This window comes from Podospora bellae-mahoneyi, assembly GCF_035222275.1.
Source record: "Podospora bellae-mahoneyi strain CBS 112042 chromosome 1 map unlocalized CBS112042p_1.3, whole genome shotgun sequence".
Taxonomy (NCBI): Eukaryota; Fungi; Ascomycota; class Sordariomycetes; order Sordariales; family Podosporaceae; genus Podospora; species Podospora bellae-mahoneyi.
In genome coordinates, this window is record NW_026946361.1 from 302,010 (window position 1) to 315,026 (window position 13,017).

Sequence of the window (13,017 nt, forward strand, 5' to 3'; positions counted from 1 at the left end):
TGTGCAGACGTCGCCATGACTTCTTATATAACTGAAGATATTCGGCACATGTTGTAGGCATGTTATGGAGATAAGCCCCAGCAGTCGAAAGGGCAAGTGGCAGCCCGTCTAGCTCTTGCGCAAACTCGGTAGCAGCAGCGTCTATAAACAATGGTTAGTTGGCTTTCTTGACCCCTCATCTGACTTTCAACTTCTTTAGTGGCACGTGGGAACCGAGATCGACCCTTAATGCTCATGTCGTGATGAGGATAGCGCTATGGTAAACATCCGGGAAGAATGGGCGTATATCATAACCTGCCGAGGCGGCTTCTTGATCCCCATCCAACTCATTCTCCAACATGTGGTTGTCATAATTGTCATAGATGATGAGCCAATTGCTGTTCCCTCGATTGTCAGACCACCGTTTAACCGTCCGTACGGTCTCGTCAAGATCTCGACCCTCTGAAGCCTTCTTAATGTAGACAAGGGAGGGGAGGGATACGCTGACAAGATACGATCGGCTATCCATAAATATCCTTGTTTAAGGATACCTCGTCTCAAGCATTTACCCGGAAGACTGCAGAATAATCGTTCCGATGCTGCTTTGCATAGGCCACGGCGAGCTATGTCTTTCCCATGCCGCCGAGGCCATGTACCACTGCTATCCGCTGTTCGGGGCCTTTGCCAAGTATGTTGTGTAGTTAAACCAGTTCCTCTCCCCTTCCGACGAAATGCGTTACTTGGGCAACTCGAGACAGACTGAAACCGATGGTGAATGTGACATTATTGGGGGCATTCATATATGCTAATTATGAGTTAATATTTATGATAAACCGGAAACTGCGATCTAAGACTACTACCCTCGTTAGATCTTTTCTCTGCCTCCCAGCGCTGCGGAATCTGCTTGATAGCGTCATTTGCCATGTCCTTGAGGTGTCCTGATACTGTCTTGTATCCGCTGTCTTCCCTTGATGTGTATTTAACCATGTTGTGATGGTTGGAATGGATTGCGACTGGCTCTGCATTAGTCTGGCCAGGCACAACGGCTGAAGCACGTGGCACCACCTGTAACCATTAGGTACTGTTGATATGCACGGTCAGAAGTAATGATTGATACTGCATACCATGAGAGACTGGCCGAGGGCAGTTGGAGTCTGGTACTCTTCATAGGCGAATTCGGTTATAAATTGATCGCTGATCAGGCCATACTGACCCAATTGTTGCTGGAGGACAATTAATCGGCACCCTTGAGCTATGGCAGGAACGGTAATCTTTGCGGTGTTGGGGACCTGGACATATCTATGGCAGCTAAAAAGCCTTATTCTTATAGACTGAAAACTTGATGCCTCCATGGCAGACCCAATCTGACGCCATGAGCCAGTATTCCATCTAATGTCCTCTTAGGCCATCTCCCACCCTCGAAGGACACCGACACGTACCATTTACCGAGTGGCACCATCAATGACACCAACAACTGACACTTCCAGTGCAGAGCCCCACAGTGCTTACCAGGGCACGGCCACAATGAGGTGCCGTGCGATGGGAAGAATTTTGACAAGTTGACCATGAACAGAGCATGCGGAGGCTAACCCGGAAGATAAACCCAGGGATATGTCTGCAAGGACAGTCGACACCCAAACTTCTCAAGCTCTGATCACTTCTGCAAGAAATACACCAGCGCTCCCTCCCTCTGAGCCTGATCTCTCGAGTACTTGACTTGGTGCACCAGTTTTCCGCCGTTGTCCTTCAAAGAAATGACCCCTCCCTTGTTACCCAACGCCACCCCGGGCACAGCAATCCCCTTCTTGCTCTGCACTGCCAAAGACACTCCTTTCAAGACATGACTTTGCCCCGATCCATTCACAATCCTCCAACCCTCCAAGTCCACCGTCGTCACAGAACGATTAAGCAAGTACACCGTCTCCCCATCTCCCCTGGTAGGCTGCTGGTCCGGTCCATGAGGATTGACCAACGCAGCCTCAATCTTGATCCCATCTCCTACAATCGGCTCCGGCTCTTCCTCATCACCCTCACCAGGCTGCTTTCCTCCACCCAGCAACTTGGCAAACGTGTCGCCAACCGGCATGCCCTGCTCATCAGTCTTGTACGTCTGCACGGCAAACGCAAGAAATATGCCCTCCCAATGACCATCAGGAAAGGCCAGGATGATTCCGCCGTCTTGAAAAATTCCATTGTCCTTCTTCCACTGTCCCGAGTTCCCTTGATTCATGTGGATATCATGAATCCCGGTCTTGTCATTGTACGGCTCGCCAAACAGGTAAATGTCCGCCTTTTGTACGACAGCTTGGTTCAGGATTGGGTTGAGATAGTCGAGGATGTTGTGGCTCGTTCCGGGCGTGTTGTGTGAGAGAAGAATGCCATCTTGGGGGCGGAAGAGGTTCAGGCGGAGGAAGTCAAGGCCCAGGCTGCCGGTTTCGAGTGTGCCCTTCTGGGGTGGAAACCCCGTGGGAGGGCCTGGAGGGAGGGGTAAAGGTTGCTGAGACTGGCTGGAGGTCGCGGATGACCCAGTAGACGAGGCGGGAGTCGGAAGACTTGCTTTCGATGTTGACTGCTGCGTCTAGGCGGGTGGAGGTGGTGTCTGAAAAGGTGATGTGGCCGTGACCGGGCTTAGCGGTCCCGTCCCACTTGGTGGGGGTGCCTTTCAGATGCCGTAGCCTTTGAGGGGCATTTTGGGGTGATAGGTTGGGAAAATAGGTACTGGTTCGAATTTGGCGGGCTGTGGAGAGACTTTCGGTCTGGAAGATCTGGATGCGGGCGAGGGGAGAGGGTAAACTGAATCCCGCCCCTCAGTGCAAGGCGCAGCTGCCTCCTTTATACATTTTTTGACTTTCATGTAAGTCACAAGGCACAATCACATGTGCGTGGCGGGAGGAACTCAACCTTCCACCGAATTGAATGGGAAGGCACCTTTGTCTCATCAGCGTGTTATCGGAATTGTTCCTCAGCCCTCTAAGGTGGCAGGGTCTGGACCCTCGCGTTCCGACCACTTGTATTACTTGTATCACATTCAATGCAACGCCACATATCAGAAAAACACTGGAAAATGTTACCGCGAACTCGGATCCCACACAATACTGTATTTGACCAAGAGCTGATGCTGTACCATCCTCTCAAATCCCCCAACCATGTACCGTCCGTACATACGCTTCCTATACGTTTATGGTGCTGCTCAATATCAACCCTCCTGTCTGTGACCAATATATCCCCACATCCATATCAATCCGGCCACCGCCTCATCCTCCTTGTCTGGCCTTAAGTGAGAATTTCCAGATCAAGAGCTCTTCTCTCGTCCCGAATTAAAATCAACCGCTCGGCCAACTCCTCCTTGGTAAGTTCCATCCCAGCTCTGACCTGTTTGTCAATGTTCTCAATGACCTTGTCGTTCGTGAGCTCGTCCACATGTTCGCGCAGCTGCTCGCCCTCCAGGCGCACCCGAGCCATCAAGACAGTCTTGGAGAGTCTTGTCAGGTAGCTGGAATCGATGCTGATGCGCTTGTCGTAGCTGGCCTCGCCGGGGGGGGCAATAGTGATGCCTTGTTTGCTGGTGATCACGGAGGGCTGTTTTGCTGCGGTGCAGGGTGTTGCAGATCTTTCCGGGCCGCCGCCGAGAACTGGGAGAGTGCACTTGGGCAGGTCGAGCTCGTCCTCGGAGTTGAGCTTGCGGCAGCTACATGTCCAGCAGGCGTCAGTCCATCCGTACCGGGTACCTAGGTATCTAAAAGAAACCACTTACATTTTCTTATGATTGTACATGCTCCTAGCCCCAAGGGCCTTGCCACACCCTTCACAAGTGACTTTGGCTTTGTTGTTGGCCATGGTTACTGTTTCTTGGTTCTTTGCTGTGTGAGGTGCGTTTTGATCTTTGGGAACTGGCTGTTGATCGTCGGGAAGCGGTGGTTGTTGATCGTCAGGAAGTGGTGACAAGCGCAGCCTTTTCTCCTGGCCAACAGTTTGCTGACCCACATATTGTGAATAGGGTGGGTCTTGTTTTAGTTGCTCACCATTCACCAGAGCTTGCTGGTAGTGAATATCAAGTCCCAGGTATTGTCGTTGGTCTGAATGGTGTGGTTTCTCCTGGACTTGACCCGCTTGCGAACTCAGGAGGTGGGTCTCATCTTGAAGAAGTGGGACAAGGCCTTCAATCGGGAAGTGTCGGTAAAACAACAAGTCAGCGGGCGTGGGGTCGATTGGCTCATCGTTCGTGGGCGCTACTCCCAAGGCGTCGCAGGGGTCAACAAGAACCAAGGGATACATGTTGTAGAAGAGATCGTAGTCAGGATCGCAGTCAGGATCATGGTGAGGAGCATAGCTAAATCGCAAAACATCAGTATAGGTCTCGAGCTCCAGTCATACTGCAACTAATGTAGCCGTCAAGGTCTGCTGATACATACTTGTAATTCTCATCTCCACCTGGATTCATCCTTGGTGGCAGGTGGTCAGAATATGACAACTCTGAGAGGATTCGAGGCTTCGAAGTGTAGCCGTGTAGGTACCCCCAAAAGCAGCCTTCAATGATGACCGGCCGACGCCTCAAGCACAAAGAGGGACTGTTTTTGAACTCTCCAACACTGGTAGCTTGATAAGTTGTGATAGAAGAGTGAAAGGTTGACGGACAGGGCGCAGGCATATTGGACTAGACAAAGAGATTGTCAAACTGTTGAACAGGATGAAAGAAATTCAGTGAAGGATTTAAGGTGACTTGATATCGCCGGCTGTGAAAGAAGACATTGCCGGTGGCCATCCTAGCCTCGACGTGGGCAAAGTTTGGTGTCAACCAGTGTATCAACACCGAGGGCTACCAATTCACAGCACAGTTGCAAACGCACAACAAAACGACATGCCATCTGAAAGCACATTGTTTATCAACAAACAAACGCATAGCCACCTTTATATTTGCCAATATCTAAAATGACAGCATAATCAGATGCTGGACAAAAACTTGGCAACCCTCTCGGCAAGCCACTTTTGGGCTTCAGAAGAGGATACAACATGATCAGCATCAGGAATGAACCCCGAGAGCTCACTTACCACCCCCTTAGGGGCCGCCGTACTCCACCTTTCCAACAACAGCTGCTTGTCGACCGATGCCGGGACCATCTCATCCTTCTCAGCAGGCAAGATCAACAATGGCTTGTTCACCCTGCCAAATTTGTCTGCGAGAACCTCATCTGAAATGTCTGAAGCGAAGTAGTCTTCGGCGCCACTGTAACTTGATGAGCATCTTACACCAAATGATACATAAAAGAATAAATACACTTACCCAGTGGCAGCAAAGCTCCACCATCTCGCCGCCGTGACTGGCGTTGCAAAAAAAGGAACATGCTTCTTTGGCATGGTAACACACTCCTTTCCTTGGTCTATCAACTCTTTCGCCACAGCCAAGCTCTCAGCCAGTGCCTCGGACGACCAGAGGGTGTTGGCAGCCTCTCTGTCCGAGACAGGAGATGTCAAGATGTACCCATCAACACGCGGAGGCTGACTAGAATGGTTGTTGTACTCGAGGGCACCCTGACATCCAGTACTAGCGCCCATCAGAACGATCCTTTTAATCTTGAGGTCCTCACGAAGGTAGCGGACGAGTCGTGTGAGGTCCTGGACGTCGTTGTCAAGGGAGGAATACCCCCATCCAGAGTAGGAGCTTCGCATACGCAGCTCCCAGATGGAGTACTCAGAAGGGAGAGCGGCCTGCAGATGTGTAAGATCTGTTGTGTGGGGCCCAGCTGTCAGGCCATGGATGAAGACTAGGGCGTTGGGAGAGGAGAAAGGTTCGGATTCATACGCGGTAAGGCTGGGACTGTGGGAGCTGTCAGTGGGCTCGGACGTGAGTGGGTGAACGACGACTTTGAAGGGGGCCATTGTCAGAAGATTCAAAGGGCTATGGTTTGTGATACTCCACGTATCCAGAAGACATTCCGAGCGAAGTCTTCGCGAAGCCTATATATCCTCAAAAGCCGTCGTGTAGGAGATTGTCAGATACGAATACGAATACGACAAAATACCCGAACGCGAGAGAAACGGCCTTGTTACTTATGTCTGCAAGGGCTGCTGGCTGTTATTAGTATTATCCTCAGCACCAGCTGTCCAATTACCTTTTGCTGGTGGATATCGAAGTTCACCGCGACTCGGGAAAAAGTGGCCTTGACTTTATTACAGGTTTTGCACGTGACCAGGCGTGGTCTCATGAGGTGCAGGATTGGCCAGCCGGGAGGTTGATGTTTGGCGGCAAATTCCGGCTTGCTGATTCTGCGAGTTTGATGCAAACGTGACTGACAGGGACAGTTCAAAGTTTAAAGTTGCTTCTTGTTTCCAGGATAGTTACCGCTCTTTCCACAACTTTATCACACTGGCGCCATGTGGCTGACAGGAGGGGGGTCAGTAACCCCACACAGGACGACTTGTCAACTGCAAACAGGCCCTTGCGCCTTCTTTCATCAGATCAACCACCCCGACATGATGGTCGTGCAGCTGATCAAATCTTGGTCATCCTCCGTCCATAACTCGACGCTGTTTCGGTAGTCACGCAAGCCAGTGCTTCCAACAATGCCATCACACGCTACGCAAGGCGGGAAGCCATTTGGCACCCAGCGTCTGTATAACATAGCCAATCAGCATGCCTTGGTAATCGACTTCCCAGCTGTATACATCGCAGGTACCTACCTACCTACCTTGCAGTCAACATTTTGTCACCAGTATGGAGTTACTGCAGACGTCAGTAGGAACCCCGCCCCACTCATACTGGCAGAGCATCTTTCCTGACCTTTCCTAACAGCGATGACCTCGTACTAGCGCGGTGGACATTGGCAAAGGGTCTCTTGGAGCAAGGCCTAACCCCTGGCGACATTCAACTCATCCGGGGACTTGATCGGGGCGTACGGCAGACCGTGCAGTTCCGAGTAACACCCAGGGTTCATCACTGTCAGAAGAGGATTTGACTGGAATCTTGCTGCAGTGGGCGAGTCTGCGCTTCACCTCGAGCAGTAAGAGCCAGGAGTTAATCTTTCGCTTGTCGAGAATCTGGCGAAGCTAGTGCTACATGTACGCTCGCCCCTATGATATACTGTTAAGCACCCAACCACCTAGACTGGTCGCTAATAAAATTTGTTAGATCATACGCCACAACTCTCTTGCGGTAGCTCCTATTCTCTCAGCACTCCATATATTTTTCGACACACTTGAATCCTGTCGTAAAATGTCAGGAGACGTCACCTGATCAGCCCAGAGATGCGAAGGTCATACCTTCAATGTGTCATCAATGTAGTCAGCTTTCTCAGAGAGGTCCTGACATATATCGGGCCGGAATCCTCCCAATCGGTCCAAAGAACACTTTCCCCTACAAGTAAGAGTACTGCCACTTTTGGCCAAGAAATGCTGGCATGTTGCGCATCTGATGGACATTCTTCTTCAGTTGACGGCTCTGAGACACTCCCTGTCAACAAACCAACAAGTCGTACCCACAAGATGCTTATCGAATAACCTCACACCTTTTCGAGACGGACCACAGAGCTCTGTGGCACTGTCAGACGCAGATGCAGAACTCCCCTGTTTCGTTTTGCAATCCACCAGACTTAGGTACATGTTTGAGATTCCCAGCGCCATGGAAACGCTGGAGCAACACTTCAGAAAGCCTGACACACTCAAAAAAAAAAAACCGGCGCAGAACACCTTCGTGCCCTAACAATCACAAATGATGCCACTGCCAGTAGGAAGAGCATGATGACCCTTCAGTATGCCGACATGCTTCGTGCCCAAGAAGAGGTGGATGCAATATTCTGGATCCCAGAGGGTAACGTAGCCGATGTTCTCTCTCAAACCTTCGGACACTATGGCGGTTCATCTCTGTCTTCCCGACGCAAAGCCGGGAGACTTCAAAACCAGCGGCAGCATGTTCTTGAACCTGGTCAACAAATACGGGTAAGTAAGACCTCTCTTTCGTTGTTGGATAGTTGCTAATATTGAGGCAAAATGTGATATGTTAGAGTGCCGCTGGCTAATAGTATATGATAATGCGGACAGCGGTAGACTGGTGTACCGGTTTCTTCCCAACAGATGCGGCGGTCATGGACAAATCATCATCACATCAGACTCCTTTTAACCTGCCTGCTTCGCATATACTGACACCATTCTCCATGTTGATTTGAGCGCAGTCTCCTACGCAGCCACCTTTCGAGCTCTGTTGGAACAGAATCGCAATAAAAGCAATTTTGACCGGCTGAGTGATGAAAGAATTACAACACTGGTTGATTTTGTTTGCAGTAAACTGTCGGCTGACTGCAGCCGTATCCCAAAGCTTGTCGGTATGCTCGGTCGGGGCGTTTTTGACATGTCCGACATGGAGAGCCGTTTGGAACACTCCTCACTTCCTCGCTCCTCTTCTGAAAGTTTGTCAGAAACAGTTTTGGGGTTGGCGTTTGAGTCTTTGAGTTCACAGTGCCGCACAATCCTAAAGATCATGTCGGTGATAGAACCGACCTGCATACCCAAGGAGCTGTTTGACCCCGTCTGTCTCCTGGAACCTCATCCATTGCTCAGCATTCAAATGGACGAGAAATGGTAAGAAACGCTATGCAGACATCTCAGATATCTTTATGGACGAGTTACTAACACCGGCTCTACCGACAGTCTGCTGGCATCGTTAGAGAACCTTGTCGCCTGCACGCTGATAGATAGCGATGAGGATCTGCAATGCTTTTGTGTCGACAATATGGTTGCCCAAAATATCCTCAAGGGCTTACTAACAACATCGGAAAAGCACACCGCGTTGAGCAATGCAGCAATTTTGCTCTCTATCGCCTTTCCTGAATGCCCTAGGGACAGGCGTCTGTACCCAGACCATCAGGATGGCTGTGCAAAATATCTAAAGCATGCCCTGACCCTGCGTTGGTTATTGACGAGAGAGTATTCCAACAACAAGGATATGAATGTCGTCACGATGAAAGATTTGTATCGGTTGATAAGCCTCGTCGAACAGTGAGCTTCCGTCACTATCTATCTTACTTATCCTGTCGTACATGACAAAGCTGATCAGTCGTCAATTGTCTTGGCAAATAGATATGTCTTCAAGATCGGAGCATATAGTACGGTAGACTGGGACCCTGATGCTTTCCTGCCAATAATCAGGCAGGGACACGATGACAATCTTGGCAATAGACGTCCCCTGGACAGCCTTCAGAGGTCAAAACGATGTGTTACGCCGGCTATGCAAAACTCGCTCTTGGTGAACCGGATGCGGCGGATCCCCTTTGCGCATCTCATCTCAATCACTCTAATGACTACTCAGAGGCCGAGGGTGAGTGGACAGACGACCTGTACCATAAAGCAATTGCACTCGCGGACATGGCATTGATTTACTCGTCTATCTGCGTCACGCAGCGGGATATCGACAATACGTTGGATTGGTTCCAAGCGGCGATGGAAACCTACCGGATTGGGTATAAAGGTGCCGGAGAGTTGAGACAGAGATAACACTCACTGACGAGGACATCATGACGTGGGCCGAGAAGGTCGAGACACCTCAACCTTTAATCACAGAGGGTTATCTCTTTTCATCGACAGCAGAGGGGCCATCCGCTGATGAATTAACAACTTCCATGGACCTTGGACAGGATGATTCTTAGCATTGGGAGGTTATTGTTGCCCAGAACCAGACACGTTCTCACACATGCACAGGAAATGCCAGAGTGAGTAGGCCATACAGGGCAAGAGCACACTCGCAAATCCAGATGATGCTGAGGAAGAAGACGACATTCTGATCGACGACGCCAGAATGTGGATACAGCAGCCGATGTAGCAAATCGCCGCTCGCACACCACACGACGGCGTTTTGGTTGCACAGTAAGTCGAGCACCTCCCACGCCATTAATCTTCTGCATTTTACCAACTCTCTCAACAGTACACTTTTCGTACTTGGTACTATTGATCGCAAGGAACACAAGTACGAACGTGCCACTCGACACTTTCACAAGACAATGAGCTTGTGGCAAGCTTCGGGACAGATGGCGAGCCACCCGCTTGATATCTCTTGCATTTATCGTCTTGGATGTTTGGTACTTGATCAGGGGATGCCAAAACAGCATGGCAAGTAGTTCCATTCACCTCCCATTTCTTTTCAGGTAGCCTGACCAATGGGTCGCACTCTTATCAGGTCGTACATGGAAGACTATCGCACGCAGGGGCATCGGGGTGCGGAGCAATGCTCTCTTGGCTGAACACATGGGTGGCATGTTCAATGCTGTCCAAGTCATGAGGGGAGTTGAGGAAGACGGAGGGAGGGTGGGCACACAAGCACTTGAGGGAATTCCGCAGCGAGGTGGAGCGGTTCTACAATGTCAAGGGGTTGGATCTTGTGGGGCCCGTTAGATGAGAGGACTTCTGACTCGGCGGTTTGCATTCTTTGGCGCTAGACAGGTTGGGCTTGTTGTCGTTTTTGGGCGGTTTTGGAAGGTGGCAGGGTTCATATCAAGTCCCTGGCTGGGCAGCTGGGGGACTGGGCTGGTGTTGGCAAGAGTGTTTGATATACGTGTAGAGGTTCTTATCAATTGTGAAAGACGGATCAAGTATGGCTTTCTTACAAGTCTTGCTTTGCCCTCCTGTGATTTTGTTGAGCCCATCAACATACTAGCTCATGAAGCTGAAAACCTTTACCCGCCTTGCTATCCTCCATGTATGGTAGCGAGCGAAGTCGAAATAAGGTTCATAAAAGGAACCGCCGTGCCACAGATCGCATTGACGCTGCGAGCTTATTTTCGCAAACCCTCGTCTTGTTGACAGGTATACACATCCCGTTAATGACCACGGTAGCATAGGCAGAATGGGAAGCGAACAGCTTCTGCCGCGTTGCGGTACCGCTCGCCAAGATACCATGAGGGCTTTTCGGCCCACCCAAGATCCAGCGAGAGCCAAGCTTTTGGTGTTGAACTGAGAGACCAGGGTCAGGGGCCGCTTACCTGTTGTAAAGTCCCAAATGGGAACTGTGTGCCGAGTGAATGTACACTTCAAAATGGATCTGGGTGGTTATCTATGGAGTTGGATGGAGTTATCCGCCATCAAAAACATTTTGTTGGGATTTTGCTTGGAAATCTGTAACGGATGTCCGCGGTGCTCAAGACAGTCATGGTTTTTGTCGCCGAGTTGTGTCAGGACTCAGATAGCGACTCAGATAGCTAACTCTCAATTGCTGACTTCTCCAAATTCTCCAGCTTTCACATGCTGTGATTTAGTGCTCGGCCCTGCAGTACGGCGATTTCTGCAAGAGGACACCCCCATCACATCTACGCTATCCGAGCGCCGTTGCAAGATGGCTGCGACTCTGTTCTTTGCTGCCCAATGGCATTCTCAACATGAAGATAGGTACGAATACTCGATGCCGGCAGTGTCAACTGTCAAGATACGGGGTCGGGGAGGGAGGACTGCGGTGGCCGGTGTTCCAAGACGGTCCAGGAAGGTGTACCAGGTTCGTCCCGGACCAACGGGACTTGACGCCGCACCAAAAGTCACAGGACCTTCCGTCCACGGCCTGGCTCTTGCATGCGGCTGGTTCTTGATTTGGCACACTTCAGGTTTTTTTGAACTTGTGTTGGGATACGTCGGCGCGCCAGCACAGCGGCGGCGGGCTTCTGGTACAATTTGGGATCAACGTCCGCTACTGGCAGTTCAAATGACCCAAACAAACGCCTCAAGATGCAACCCTGCAAGCCACAAGCTGCCCGAGCTCGACGCTAAGCGTTGCATCGCGAATGCGGGGAATGCCTGTCTCCCATGGACCCTGACGGCATGGGGAAGACGCCATCGGTCTTGGCACTATTGTAACTGTCTTCTCACCGTCTTACTACGGAGGATACGGACCGCGAGAACCACGATGGTGTCGGGCCGGGAGGGGAACCCAGAGATATAAAGATGTCGAGATACTGTCCTCCTCGTCCTGCCTGAACTCACCAAGCACCTCTCAGCTCCAGATCTTCAACTCCAGCCATTACCAGCCCTTTTTCGAGTCTCATTCACTTGAGTACTCAGTCTCCCTCTTTGGTCAGCTCTCAGCTTCTCGTTCAAAGTCTCTCGACAAATCCATCAACATGCGTTTCCTCGCTACCGTCGCCGCCCTCACCGGCACTTCTCGTCGCGGGCTCTCCCGAGCCCTCTCGATGAGATTCGCACCCGGGAGCTTGTCGAGTCTCACCGCCAGACCATGGAGACCCTTGAGGCTCGTGGCTGGAAGTCGGGTGAGGGTGCGACTGCTAACGAACTGCTCGATGGCGGCCCGTGCCCCCAAGGTCATCTTCATCTACGCCCGCGGTTCCACCGAGGGTGGTAACCTTGTGAGTTTTGTCCTGTCTGTTTGCGAAGTCGACCATAGCTAACCAAGCCAAAGGGATCTCTCGGCAGCCCAACTGGTGTCGCTCTCGACGCTGCCTTTGGCGAGGCCAACGTCTGTCCAGGGTGTTGGCGGTGCTTACTCCGCCAACCTCCCCGACAACCTCCTCCCGAGGGCACCACCACCGCCGCCATTAACGAGATGAAGAGCCTCCTCATCCGCGCCAACTCGCTCTGCCCCCAGGCCAAGATCGTCGCCGGTGGCTACAGCCAGGGTGCCGCCCTCGCCGGTGCCGCCATCTCCCCAGAGCAGCGCCACCATCCGCGAGCAGATCAAGGGTGTTGTCCTCTACGGCTGGACCAAGAACCAGCAGAACAACGGAAAGATCCCCAACTACCCTGCCGCCCGTCTCAAGGTGTACTGCGAGAGCGGCGACTTGGTTTGCAACGGCTCGCTCATTGTTCTGCCTGCCCATGGCACCTATGCTGATGAGGCTGCTGATGAGGCGCCCAAGTTCCTGATCTCCAGGATCCAATGCCAGCTAGATCAGGGGTGGGAATGATGTGTGATGGATTGGTATATAGCATTGCATTTGTGTGGCGTTAGGGTCAGCAGCTTTATAATTGAATGACATTATGCGATTGAGTTTAAACCAGAGCTGTGTCTATGAAGGAAGTATGTTTGCATTGTGTGTGAAGAGGCGATGTCAT

General features: G+C 51.3%; 7 protein-coding genes across 7 annotated transcripts; 4 read left to right on the forward strand and 3 right to left on the reverse strand.

The window, feature by feature from the left end:
• Positions 1 to 795: 795 nt before the first annotated feature.
• Positions 796 to 1,331, reverse strand: QC761_0029610 (uncharacterized protein; the record flags this gene model as incomplete). The annotated part of the gene is made up of 2 exons (XM_062872235.1): positions 796 to 1,044; positions 1,104 to 1,331. 2 exons carry the CDS (start codon positions 1,329 to 1,331, stop codon positions 796 to 798), a joined length of 477 nt encoding a protein of 158 aa, XP_062735942.1.
• A 302-nt stretch (positions 1,332 to 1,633) lies between these two features.
• QC761_0029620 (uncharacterized protein) lies at positions 1,634 to 4,555 on the reverse strand (the record flags this gene model as incomplete). The annotated part of the gene is made up of 4 exons (XM_062872236.1): positions 4,392 to 4,555; positions 3,734 to 4,309; positions 3,352 to 3,667; positions 1,634 to 2,557 (listed from the first exon to the last, which is right to left on the reverse strand). Exons 1-4 carry the CDS (start codon positions 4,418 to 4,420, stop codon positions 1,634 to 1,636), a joined length of 1,845 nt encoding a protein of 614 aa, XP_062735943.1. The 5' UTR covers positions 4,421 to 4,555.
• A 184-nt stretch (positions 4,556 to 4,739) lies between these two features.
• Positions 4,740 to 6,090, reverse strand: QC761_0029630 (uncharacterized protein). Its single transcript, XM_062872237.1, has 2 exons — positions 5,261 to 6,090; positions 4,740 to 5,203 (listed from the first exon to the last, which is right to left on the reverse strand). The coding sequence occupies exons 1-2, from the start codon at positions 5,854 to 5,856 to the stop codon at positions 4,921 to 4,923; spliced, it is 879 nt and encodes a 292-aa protein (XP_062735944.1). The 5' UTR covers positions 5,857 to 6,090; the 3' UTR covers positions 4,740 to 4,920.
• A 450-nt stretch (positions 6,091 to 6,540) lies between these two features.
• QC761_0029640 (uncharacterized protein) lies at positions 6,541 to 7,675 on the forward strand (the record flags this gene model as incomplete). The annotated part of the gene is made up of 4 exons (XM_062872238.1): positions 6,541 to 6,649; positions 6,787 to 6,869; positions 6,905 to 6,977; positions 7,338 to 7,675. The coding sequence occupies 4 exons, from the start codon at positions 6,541 to 6,543 to the stop codon at positions 7,673 to 7,675; spliced, it is 603 nt and encodes a 200-aa protein (XP_062735945.1).
• Positions 7,676 to 7,710: 35 nt separating this feature from the next.
• Positions 7,711 to 8,971, forward strand: QC761_0029650 (uncharacterized protein; the record flags this gene model as incomplete). Its single annotated transcript, XM_062872239.1, is given in 4 exon segments — positions 7,711 to 7,911; positions 7,995 to 8,128; positions 8,140 to 8,550; positions 8,620 to 8,971. 4 exon segments carry the CDS (start codon positions 7,711 to 7,713, stop codon positions 8,969 to 8,971), a joined length of 1,098 nt encoding a protein of 365 aa, XP_062735946.1.
• Positions 8,972 to 9,669: 698 nt separating this feature from the next.
• Positions 9,670 to 10,447, forward strand: QC761_0029660 (uncharacterized protein; the record flags this gene model as incomplete). Its single annotated transcript, XM_062872240.1, has 2 exons — positions 9,670 to 9,677; positions 9,890 to 10,447. 2 exons carry the CDS (start codon positions 9,670 to 9,672, stop codon positions 10,080 to 10,082), a joined length of 201 nt encoding a protein of 66 aa, XP_062735947.1. The 3' UTR covers positions 10,083 to 10,447.
• A 941-nt stretch (positions 10,448 to 11,388) lies between these two features.
• On the forward strand, positions 11,389 to 12,869 carry QC761_0029670 (uncharacterized protein; the record flags this gene model as incomplete). The annotated part of the gene is given in 3 exon segments (XM_062872241.1): positions 11,389 to 12,311; positions 12,365 to 12,566; positions 12,577 to 12,869. The coding sequence occupies 3 exon segments, from the start codon at positions 12,069 to 12,071 to the stop codon at positions 12,867 to 12,869; spliced, it is 738 nt and encodes a 245-aa protein (XP_062735948.1). The 5' UTR covers positions 11,389 to 12,068.
• Positions 12,870 to 13,017: the final 148 nt, after the last annotated feature.

Bases quoted from the DNA above. Each gene is read 5' to 3' on its own strand.
- QC761_0029630 (XM_062872237.1), bottom strand. From the start codon at position 5,856: ATGGCCCCCTTCAAAGTCGTCGTTCACCCACTCACGTCCGAGCCCACT. The intron at 5,204-5,260 runs GTAAGTGTATTT...ATCAAGTTACAG, and splicing joins TGGAGCTTTGCTGCCACTGG to TGGCGCCGAAGACTACTTCG.